General features: G+C 34.2%; 1 protein-coding gene across 10 annotated transcripts in view; it reads right to left on the bottom strand.

Moving 5' to 3' along the window:
- The window catches only part of SORBS2 (sorbin and SH3 domain containing 2), a 195,626-nt gene that overhangs the window by 31,549 nt on the left and 151,202 nt on the right, over window positions 1–12,875 (bottom strand). For 6 of the 10 annotated variants that reach the window (XM_032224646.1, XM_032224651.1, XM_032224648.1 and 3 more), the window contains exons 12-15: window positions 11,820–11,903; window positions 9,627–9,683; window positions 5,544–5,593; window positions 3,703–3,890 (exon numbers count right to left, since the gene is read on the bottom strand). In XM_032224646.1, the coding sequence (XP_032080537.1) occupies window positions 3,703–3,890; window positions 5,544–5,593; window positions 9,627–9,683; window positions 11,820–11,903 (379 nt within the window). The remainder of the gene's footprint in view (window positions 1–3,702; window positions 3,891–5,543; window positions 5,594–9,626; window positions 9,684–11,819; window positions 11,904–12,875) is intronic. The other 4 variants (XM_032224653.1, XM_032224652.1, XM_032224654.1 and 1 more) reach the window with 1 other exon arrangement.

Raw genomic sequence — 12,875 nt, 5'->3', positions numbered from 1 at the left:
AAGAGACATTGCCAGAAATTAACAGATTCAAAAGTAGACAGAAAAATAACAATTATTACATGCCAGAAAGGAATCAGGGGTTGGGAAGCACTTTGATTTTCTTAACAATTATGGCATAATATGCATGCCTAAAACACAATAATCATTAAGTTAACTTTGGATTCCACTATTAATATAGAAAGACTTTCATATGTATCTTCACATTTTTTAAATGGAAACCTGGGTACCATTTCTCACCTAGTCTCCCTGTCATGCTATAAAACTGTGTACATACATTATCATCTTTGTCAGCCTTGAAGGTAAGTTAACTAAAAAAAAATAACTGTACCACCTGTTCAGAAATCTAACCCAGGCAATAAAATGAAAAAACAGCCCAATAATTGCTGAAAATGGACAAAATGAAAAGAAAATGTGATTTTTGGTTCAGCTGATTATAAAGGGTGAAATGTGGAGGAAAACGGAACTACATAATGTAACTCTTAAGGGGGGGGGGAAATAGTAGAAGTTTATTTGTAACTGCTATATAGAATATCAGAATCCACATTTTAAATGTTCTTTCTTTCTTAATCTATATTATTTTCACTATCTTTCATTTGATCTTCCTTTTTCTGTTTTCTTTTTATATATTTTCTTGTTCAGTTTTTGATTGTGTAAAAGGTTTAAATAAAAACTATACATTAAAAAACAGCGTAATAGAAACCCAGATATAGATGTATTGCTACTTGGGAAGACTTGGAACAATTAGAAAATTGATAGTACATAGTAACCTTAGGGCCCTTTGCAGTTTTTTCCAATTTAAAAATAAGATTTTCCATTTTTTTCTCCACCTCACTCTCTGTCTCTTTCCCCACAACTTTTTCCCCCTCTCTGGATATTCCCTTGTATTGGTGATGTTTATAGTGTGACAGTGTAAACAATGGGGAAGGTTTTAAGCTGAAAACTTTAATCAATGGATTTACGGGGAAAACAATTACTGGTAAATATGAACTGATATGTTGGAATACCATTTTGGTAACAGTGGGAATGATGGGAGTTTAACAGATCTAAAGTTTGTTAATTTGGGAAAAAGCAAAATTAAGGCACTTTATCCATAACTTTCTAAAATCATTGCCTGGATTAGATTAGTTCCAGCAAAATGGAATAAAACAGAATTGCTATTTGTCCAAGCATTGAATACTGAGATTCTGCAATACAATATAGAAAATGTTACAAATATATACAAACAATTATCACATCTTGCCTCAGATAATATTAGCTAAGTAGTAATACTGATTACTAATTCTGTACCCTGAAGTATTAAAACTAGAAATGTGTTAAATGTTAAATTAGCATGCAATTAAATAATCATTAGAAGAAAGTTATCTTAAATGCCTCCGATTTTAGAAAAGCAGAAAATGCAAACAGTCCTGATTTTCAGTGGAAGATATTGGTACATTGAGACATTAACTATATGATTTGTGTGTGTGTGTGTGTGTGTGTGTGTGTGTGTGTGTGTGTGTGTAAATATTCCTCAACTAACGACTATAATTGAGCCTAAAATTTCCATTGCTAAGGAGGCAGTTGTTAAATGAATCACTACCTTTTTTGTTTTGATGGGCTGCACCAGAAAGCTATTTATCACAGCTGGCAGAGCGAGGCGTTGCTGGAGACAATTTGTTCGGTTTATGGCTGTGTGTGTTTGTTTCTTGTGCTTTCTGCTTGACTTTGTCCCTTGGAGACTCTGAACTTCTTTTGCCAAGTAAGCTCTTGCTAGTGTATTTCAGCTTGGCCAGGTAGATTTAAGTTTGTTTGATGGGCTTATTTGTTGGAGCAACTTTCCATTGTTTTATGGACTGCTTCTGGCTGGATTTATTTGGGATAGTTCTGAGGTTGCATGAAAGGAATTGCTGGAGAACATCAATAAACCCTCTAAATCACACGTGTGTGTGTGTGTGTGTGTGTGTGTGTGTGTGAGTGAGCAGGGCACCACAGGTAGACACAGGCCACCCCTACGGGTGAAAAGGGTTTTTTAATTAAAAGAACCATCAGCCATTTTAACCCAAAAGGAAGATAATACAAGAGAAGAGTAGATTTTCTTTAGAAAAAATCATACCTATAGATAAAAATCATGTGCAATGCCAAGCTTTCCCACTTTTTCAACCAAGGGTTGTCAACTTTGGTTGAAATCTCTATTGGAGATTGCTCCAATAATGTGTGCAAATGACACATAAACCCTTATGCCTCTGTATATAAATTCCTGAATATGCACACGTTTGCACGCACACAGGCATATTTATGTGGGTATCTGATAGAAGCTATACTCCAAAAAAGGCTGATCCAGAACAAAAAAGCTAAATGTATATTTGAATATTATATTCAAAGATCCAATTTATGAAATTAATGGACCCTTCATATACATATTGCAACTATTCCTTCTTTTACTATAAAATACTCTTACGTGAGTATATATTTACACTTCTCCCTTCTTTCCAACATAAATAGCAAAAAAGAAAAAAAAGGAGAAGAGGAAGGAAAGGCAAAAAATAGAATATAAATGAGTTAAATGGAAGGATAGCTATATTAGGAAAGGAAAGGGAAGGAAAAAAGAATAGAGAGAAGAAAGCTGAATGGAATTGGGACAAATAGAGGTATGTAATAAGGAGAGTAAGAAAAAAAACAAAAGTTTTTTTTGATATTACAACAAATACTAACTTCATAGGCAAACAGTCTTTTCCACCCAATGGCTACTCTTCACCCGTTTGTTTATGTTCAATGTCTCATCTATTTTTCTCAGCAACTCTTAAGATAATCTTTACTCTCTCTTCCCCCAATTCACAGTTAATTATTGAGATGTCTGCAATGCCTGGTCCCAAAAGTCAAAATGGCAGCTGTCATGAGGCAAATCTAAGTGACAGATTTACCTCATGACTATCTAAAAATCCAGATGGAGTTTCTGCAGACATCCCTGCATAATTATTTGTGGGGAAGGGGGAAGTCATATTCCAATTGGGTAAACGGTACGTGGGTGCCTTTTCAATGTAAAATTTTGAATCATTATGGTAACATTGCAGAGTTGGGGGCAATCATAGCAAACACTTCAAGTGTTGTACAATAACAATAAACAGGAAACATTAGCACCTATGTGAAATGGGGAAGTATTGCAGAAATGGAACATGGCAGAAAAAAGCCCTTACTGAATGCAGACATGGAAAGCCTGCATTAAGAATTCACTCCCCATAAATGTTTGCGAAGACAATAATTCATTTTCCTATTCAATTATTAAAAAGGGACAATCCCTTTATTGAACATTAAGAGGCATTCAGACTGTACTTCCTTTGAAAAAAATTATGTTTGTGATTTCTGTCTTGATTAGTGATGTATGAAAATCACATTTTAGAAGATATTATTATATTTGGGAAGAATATGCCCTCAATCCCTGTCTTTTCCTTGTCTGGTGAATCAACTTTAAAGTTTTTTTAAAAGATTTTAATTGGCTTTATTTTTAAAAAAAGAAAAGGCTACAAAAGTTTTCATATGACGACATGCTGACATATCAAATTAGGAGATTAATATGAATATAAATACTGGATTTCTATCCCTTTCATTCAAATTGGATTGATGAATTTTGATTGTTTAGTAGAACTTGAAATCCATCCATATTGTTCTGGAATTCATTAATAATTGTTCCTGTTTATTTATCTTTGTGCTCATTTATTACGGTACCTTTTGCTCTTGATGGAGAAGATGGAGAAGAGGTTGTAATGGGCTTCCTAAGGGTTGAATAGGAGCTCTGGGTATCTGTACGACCAAGAGTGTATCGATTTACATTCTGATCAGTGTGGACTTTTGGCTGAGTTACTGTAGGCTCTGACTTCCTTCGTTTTCTGTAATCACTTGAAGTACTTGCAGAACTGGGGAAGAAAATAGTAATGTAGCAAAGACATGTCTAAAATGACTTCTTAAAGTCAGCAAATAATTAAGCTCATTAGCCATTGCTAACATAACTAAATACAGTATCAATAAAAACGCAAAGACTTCCCTATCCAATCGTGTCTGACTCTAAGTTGCAGAGCTTATCTCCAATTCTTAGCTGAAGAAGCCAGCATTGTCCAAATACATTTTTTGTGGTCATATGGCCAGCATGGCTATATGGCAAAGGTGCACCGAATGCTGTTACCTTTTCAACAAAGTGTACCTATTAGTCTACTCACATTTTCATGCTTTCAAACTGCTAGGTAAGCAGGAGCTGGGGCAAGGAACAGGAGCTCACCCCATTGCGGGGCAATAACAACAGCAATAGTACTTAGTCTTATATACCATTTCATAATGTTTTATAGCCCTAAGTGGTTTATAGAGTTAGCATATTGCTCCCAATTTGTTTGTAAAATTCTTTGGGATAAAGGGAAAAGTTCTATTATTTGCTTTCCTTATGAGGTGGCCACGTAAGGTATCTTGATGTCTTCTTCATGTCCACCTGGAAATCTTCTCTACAATTTCCAAAGTTACAACATCCGTGTAAGAATACAAAAAAATTCAAAATTTGTTCTGCTGCAATATTATTTATAAATAATAAGAGTAGAAGGGTAATAAAATACTAAGACAAAGCTATGTTGAGACAGAAAATGAAGCACTCCACAGTTTAGCTATCTTGTTTGGTTATTTAAAAAATTTTATGCCACTGTTTAGAACAAAAATGGTACATATAAAACATTTAAAATTGGTATACATAATACTTTATTTCAAAGCACACTAGAAAATAATTTCAATCAGATCAATATAAAAACAATTGATCATTAAAAGCAGAGATAAATGTCATTTTATATGTAGAAGAAGTTCTAGTCTACTCTTTACTCAGAGTGAAAAAAAATTATGGCATATGAGAAAAATGGAAGAATAGTACCTCCTTAAACCATATTTATGGATTATGGATTGTCTGCTTTAGGTCAACGTGGATATGTGTTTGTACAAAAATAACACATTGAAAGTGTGATATGAATATTTTTTTCTACAGCTACATATACTCCTTCCTCCCTCCCTCCCTCCCTCCCTTCCTGTTTGTACTGCAGAGATAAGAATATTCTTGGACTGATTCTTAGGATTTCTGAATGTTATCATATTTTACTTTATTTCTCAAAACACACTCTCTCCCAAGGTGGCCCCTCTATACGTACATAAATGTAAAGACCAAGATTCCCAGAATTGTGAGTTATAATGCCAACATATTTGCAAGATGAGGTTGAGAAAGGGTTAGGACCACTTTAAGACTGCTAGTTGGGTAATTTGCTCCAAATCTACACCTCTGGAAGTTGATAAGGTTGAGAAATACAGCTGTAGCACATACAGATAAATTATGATTAATTCAATGAGAAAATGACACAATGAAATTACAGCAGCTGTATAAAGTGAGAATGCTTGCAGGAAAACTTCAATCTATACTGTGCTTAACCTAAAAAGGGATATGGAATTATGTTTCTGTAGGGAAAAAAATTCCAAGCATGTAATTTAAGAACTGTTGAAGTAGCCTTTTTCTTTTGAATTGTATTTATATATTTGATTTCTCTTACCTAGAAGGTCTGTCCCCACGTCTGTCAGCTGGACTGTAGTATAAAGATGTCTGCAGAAATAAGCAATCATGTTAAATTGAATTTCAAAAATATTCACAATAAAACATTATATTGATTGATTGGAGACTCTCACAATCATTAGTATTAACTATGTAATTAAAAGTTGGATAGCTTTTAAACTAATTTCAAATGCTGTTTTTAATCCTGGAGCTAATGGCTTCAGAATTTTTTTTCCACCCAGTTTCTCAAATTAAACCTTGTATCCTTATATTGACTAGATATTGGAAACTATAGCAATGAAAAAAGTAATTAAAAATCACGAGGTCTTACTTGCTACAATATTAAAATCAAATCAAGGTGGAAATGATCTGTAAACATAGTTTAAACCTGTATAGCATACATTGCCATTTGTTGACTTCTTAAACTTCATCTTAAGCACACAGTTTGGTCTCCAGACTTAAAGATTTTGCTTTGGCAAAGGAGTAATATTAAAACGATTAACTGAAAATTCAAATGCTTTAAATTTGTCAGTATAAATTCAAACTTTAATAACAACAGAATTTAATCTGGTATCTTAGCAGATGTAAAGGCTTGAGCTGAAAATAGCCACATATATTATTACACATTTATTTAATGACCATTCATTCAGCAACTTTTCACAATTATGATGAAATGAAGAGACTTATAACTGGTCCTTGTGGTTGCGGCAGCTGCTGCAGCATCCCTACATTCATGTAATTGCAATCTGGCAATTGGCTCTTGGCACCTGTCACATAATTACAACACTTAGAGCATCTCACGGTCACATGATCGTCATTTGTGACCTTCACTGTCAGACTTCAACAAAGTCAACAGGGAGGCCAGCAGGAGGCTGAAGTTGGGAATTTCAAGATGACACACCTAAAGACCATGTGGGATTTGCTTAACGACGGCAACTGGAACTGCCCTAAATGCCATTGTAAATTGCAGCAGTCATATGATGTCACTTTACAACCATATTGCTTAGTGATGGAGCTGCTGATCCTAACTATCACTGTTAAAGGAGGAGTACCTGTACAGTATAACCAGCATGAATTGGAAAAAGAAGAACCTCGTCCCAGGTACAGCTTATCAAATACATAAACCACCTGTCTAATTAATGGTACATACATTTTATATTCAAGTAATTTCAGACATGACATGAGGAACTGCAATTGCAATTACATACTCTGAACTACTCATCTTTTTAGAAAAGTAAAAGCATTGTGGGAAAAATATATAAAAACATTGCTTCAAATTGCATTACAATCCCTAACCAGTATTACATTGCATTTATGCAGAAAACTACTAGAATTTTACTTTGAGAGTTGCTGAATTGCATCCCGTTCTTGTTTTCTAGGGCTAACAATAATCCTTCAGCCTGCCTCCCCTCCCATCATGTGTTATCTGCTGTTATTAACTGAAGGAGCCAATAATTAAACTTCTTAATACAAAACCTGCACTCTAGAACTGAGTTACAGTTCTTTCCTAGTTAAAAGAACCCATGTTGATATTTGAAAACAAACCATTAACCTAGTTATAATTTTATTTCTCATCAAATATTATTTCTTCCTGGGGTGGTTTAAGTCATTTTATTGAGGCAAAGGTGATTTTAGAAGTAGTGCAGACTGACAAATGTGACTTTCTTGCTTGGGTTGGGAGAATGACCACTATTGCATCAAAGGCAGGCAAGTTTAAGTTTAGGAGCTTGTAATGTAACCTCTGCCACTTGAACTGGCAGTATCGTTTGCCTAACAGGATGGCTATTCTCTGGACTTTATTCAGCATTACTCTGCAAATTGTCTCTGTAGAAGATGCACACAGGCTGTCCTCAACCTATGACCATTTGTTTAGTGATCATTCAAAGAAATCATTCTGACAGCTCTGAAAAAAGGGACTTGCAACCAGTCCTCACACATATGACCACCACAGCACTTCCACATTCACATAATCACAATCAGATGGCAACCAGATTTATTTTTTAAATTTCTATGCTGCCCTTTTCACTAATACAACAACCCTGGGAGGCTTATAACACTTGCAGCATTCTGGGTTTACAACAAGCAAACTCAATGGGGGAAATCAGATTCATTTAATGACTGCATGATTTGCTTCATGTTTGCAGTAAAAACATTTTTAAATTGGGTGCAGTCACATGATGACTTCCTTAACAACTGCATCACTTTGCAACAAAAATTCTGGTCCCAATCGTGATTGTAAGCTGAGGAACACCTATAAGAAAATGTAATTCTGTATTCAAATTGTAGCATTCAAGTAAACATTGGCCAGACTGGGATTTCAGAAATATACAATAAACCTTTTATAAGGCAGAATCAACTATTAAAGAATGTGGACTGAAACTTTAAAGAAGACTGAACTCATAAATCTCAATTTAGTACTTTTATTAAGACTATTATGCATATTAGTAGGCCTGTTTATATAGAGAATCTTCATTGTTTGAAGACTGCAGTTTACATAAAGACTCCGTAGGATAAAAGTTTGTATTAAACAGGATAGAAATGGAAACAGAAAGTCATCATTCCCCCCCATTGCCCTATTATACTAACACCAGCCTCTTGGAAATCTTTGTGACAATCTCTTGGTTGAGGGACACCCAGTAGAAATGATTGGCTTTAGGCAGAGAGATTGGCACCATCTGGTTGCAAATTTTGATGGACAAGAAATAGCAACAAGATATATGCTGAAGTTTGCTCTTAATTCTCTCAATTACTCAATAAAGGCACATATTTTGCTCAGTTAATGACTTAAGAGTTTCTTCATTATCTAAATATATGTAATTCTACAGGTATATGAAACAAATTGGAGACAACGTATGTATTATTTTCACTTTTTGGTAAGCAAAAGGAAACTGTAACACTATCATAGAAAATTGATTAAGTTTCTTCTGCTTTAAGAATGTTGAGTTTTTAAGGAGAACATGTTCAACTGATGCCAGAAAGATGAACGTTTATAGTAATCAAAGCACGCAAACTTAAAAAAAAAAACAACCAAAATATGTGAGAAATGGTACCTTCTTTCTTCAGATGTTCAGGATCTAAGTACCCATGAGTTTTTATTTTTTGTAGATGCAGTGTTTTTGAACTATTTATTGAGTTTTTAAAAAATGTATATGGCTACCCAGGATAATTCATGGAGGCTTAAAAGGTCAAAAATAACAGTATAAAAAAAACTGAAGAAGATTGCCAGGAGAAGGGTGGGGAGCAACCCACAATAAATAATTAACAATAAACAGGAAATAAAGTTTGTGCAATCCATTGAAAATTTATTTCATTACTTTAAAATTCTTAACTCTTGTCTGGTTATATGAATTTTGGATATAAACCAATATTAAGCATTTTTGGAATTAGTAATTTACTCTCCTGATTCCCAACAGATTACTGTACATACACTTTGATTTCAACACCTGAAATGTACAGTGAAATGAGTTCACTTAACACGATACCTTAAATTCTTGTCATTCTAATGTTCTAGTGCAGTATTTTGTTCACATAGCAAAAGTCAGAATAATAACAACTATCATTCGTCATTTTTCTCCCATTTCCCATCTCCTAGTGCAGCAGCACTATTTATTGTTAAATGGTTACGGGAATGATATTTTTGGATCCTAAATGGTCTTGTTCAGCAAGACAGCTGACATATTCTTTTTGTTAAAAAGTGCTGGATTGAGCTTGGAGTTTGTTTGGTTTGGTGCCTGGGAAAAGAGGACTTTGGTTTTATCCTTGTTTTTATTAATTATTGTGAGCTATCTACAATTATTATATGAGATGTTGATGTAAATTTTGTAAATAAATAAATAAAATAAGGAAAGCATTGCTGAGATATTTTTATTGAAATATATTTCATATTTATGGGATTATAGCTGGACATTTGTGTGTGCTAATACACTAGGAAAAAAAAAGAAAGAAATTATAATTGTATCATTGGAATGAGTTTCGTAGGATAGTATGCAGGTGAACAGAATGTCCTGTAATTAAATAAGAGAAAATTCAATATTTATGTTGTCCCCAAATTTTAACCATCCATTGAAGAAACATGCTGATTTACCTCTTTGGAAAGACCTGGAGGATTGTCTTGAACATAATCCAAAAGCTTTTTAGGAGGCTGCATCATATAGGTAGAATTGCGAGATGAAATGGAGAAGAATCAATGGCAGCAAGGAATGAAACATGTGGAGAAGGTGACATAGTTAGAAACTGAGTGTTGACAGATTACAAGAGTGGTAAAATGCAACAAAATGAGAGGATCAGTCTGGGGTAAAGAATATGTGATAGTAGCTAATCGTTTTAATAAACTTTCCACTGTTGTTAGTAAAGCTGAAGTTAAAAAACTAAAGGAAAACATAACTCTCCCAAATTCAGTAGCATTAAATTGGGAAAGATGGAAGAATGATGGGAGGAAAAAAAGAGAGAATATAATCACTTGGTCCTGTTTGAGGCTCTGCTGTGTTCTCAGTGAGGCTAAAGCTTTCTGTAAAATTATGGATACAATCCAGGTTTTGCTATTCTGATTGTCTTCTTCACTGGGTTAGACCTGAACAGATGTTGACTCTGGAATGAAAGAGCTCATGATGGATTGCATTCCAGATCACAGAATGAACTGTAATAAACAGCTCTCTTTAAGATCAGAAAAAGTACTAGTATATTTAGGTTAGGCTGCTAGAAAATAAAATTCCTTCAATATACCAAATTGTTACACAGAAAGATTTAGGGGCCAAAATACACTGAGATCCAAATGCCAAAGTACCGGTAAATGGACAGAAGGTATTTATTCAAAGAGGGCAGGGATAGATTTGTTATTGTAATAAGTGAGGACACAGAAAAGTGCAAGGCAGAACATTGCTCTGATTTCTAGTAGAGGCTGAATTTACCATAATGTCTAGTTTGGTCTCTCCAGGTTGCACTGAGATGGTTGTTGCAGAGCAGGGGTATCAAACTCATGTGATGTATCATCATCACGTGATGTATCGTGACTTTTTTCCCTTTTGCTAAACTGGGCGTGGCCAGCACATGACGCATCTGGCCCACAGATCACAAGTTGGACACCACTGCTACAGAGGAAGCAGCAGCTTTTGGGAAATAAGGTCTTTAGTGGACAATTAACAATGACATTGTCAAAAGTCATTAATGCCTCTTCAATTATCTGTCATTTGTGAAAAACAGGTATTTATTTCTTTTGGTGGGGTTCCCAAATGAGCTTTCATATTTTTTTGGTGTTGTTCTGATTGAATTTTTTTTTCTTTAAAATCAAGAAAGCTAAATGTGTGTGAGATTTTTGTATTATTCACATAGTTTGGTGACAGATGGAAACCATTGAAGGATGATGGAAGGCTTCTCTTGTGTTGTGATTATGAATCACAAGAAGAAATTCTACAACTTTCCGAATCCAAGATAGCCTGGCTATTGTAAATGTTATTTTGGAAATTACTGAAAAAAAGCTGGTCTTATGGCCTCCTCCAGAGGACTGAGGAGCACTTAAGTTCAGTTTGGGACAAATTCTGATATGCAGAACTGTCTTAGCTTTCTAGCAGCTGTGCTGTTTCACAGTTTTGTCCTCAAACCTGGGCAGCTTATGATGAACGTCCATCAAAAACTTACACATTTGTGGTGCTAATAGTTTCCTTCACACCTCATAACAGCAACGCCATCACAGAAGCAGAAAGCAGTTGTATTCCAAATGACTGTGGAGACTGCAAATCTGCAGATGGCATTGTATATTCTATTTATATTTAGAAAAATAGCCAAAGCAGAGGGCTGATGCTTGATAATATAGAAAAAAAAGTTTCTTTTCTATTAGGGAATATTTATTATTTTTCAATGTTTTTGCTCCATATCGCTTTGTGCTTTATAGTAATAATTATTCTGTTAAATCTAAATTAAATGAGAGCTAATAATACAAGTTGCATTTGTCTAGCTTTTTGTGAAAAAGCTTGAACGCTTACTGAATCCAAATTAATTATTATCAGTTTCTTATCAACTTAAAAAGCTCTGTCAGCAAACATGTGAAAAGAGGTTTACTATAACTTTATTGACTATTCTTAAGCATCCCGAAAGGTTTCTCTCCACCTCACCAATGAAATTTATATATGATAACTGCAACATTAAAAACATACTTCAAATACAATTGCAGTAATTATTCCATTTTGAATAGATGCACTTTTGGGATCTAGGCATTTTTTAAAACTAGAAATGTGTGAATTGGTCCAAATCCCTAAAATTGATATAGTCTAGCCTCACTTACCGGACGTCCAAACTCCAGTTCTGAAAAGAATTTATACCAGGGTTCATTTTCTAAATCTATGTCATCTGGATTTATGCGATCAGTCTGGAACAGTTGTGAAGGAAAAAGGAAAGGAAAAGGCACACACTGATGAAAGTGTCAGGATGTCATTCAACATACATAATAGGAAGGAAAGAAGGTGAAAAAAAAAACAAAGGAATGGAGAAGGGAGGATTCATGGTGAAAAGAAATTTGATCTGAGAGTTGTCACACACTGACTGAATTCCTCTTTTTGGTCTGTTCTCCAAATAGTTGTGGTGCATATACACAATACAAAAAATGCAGTGTGTATGTGTGTATGTACACACACATATACATACATATTATATATACAGATTATATTATACACACACATACATATTGTATTATGTAATTCTTGTAACTTTGATGGATATTTTGTTTTGAAGTATGTTATACACAAGTATTAAAATATTCTCATTTTTTAAAAAAAGTAGTTCCTTTTTAGTATCTGTTTAGACAAGTGTTAGACAACCAGTGATAATTAGATGGAATTGATTTGAACCACCAAAGGAAAGTGTGTTAATTCTACATTTTAAAGCCAAGCATATAGCTGTAGTATCACAATAGCTTAAACATCTCTAAAGCTTCAGCCAAAGTTTAAAAAAAATATCCACGCAATATTGATGGTCCTTGATATAGTAACATATTCTGTGTACTTGTAAAAAGCAGGAAGGAAAGAAAAGAGCCATATACAGCATCCAGGATAACCACTTGATACTCAGTCATTCCATTAAAGCTTACCAACAATTAAAAAACTGAAAATAAACCTAGATATCTATGAGGATATCTTATATCCTCTTATAAAAGTTTAATTTACTATCCAGCATATCAGAGATTGGAATGGGTATAATGAATAATATGTCAACCCTCACTTAGACCGATTCTCTTCATGGAGAATGTATGTAATGCTAAATAAATCTATATACCATAGTAACTTTTATTGCCAATTAAATATCATCTCTTCAACTCTCTGATTGGCTTCTAAGGACCAGATGG

This window comes from Thamnophis elegans, chromosome 9, assembly GCF_009769535.1.
Source record: "Thamnophis elegans isolate rThaEle1 chromosome 9, rThaEle1.pri, whole genome shotgun sequence".
In the NCBI taxonomy this organism is placed as follows: Eukaryota; Metazoa; Chordata; class Lepidosauria; order Squamata; family Colubridae; genus Thamnophis; species Thamnophis elegans.
The sequence above is the reverse complement of the archived record's forward strand: the minus strand, read 5'-3'. Positions and strand labels throughout refer to the sequence as shown.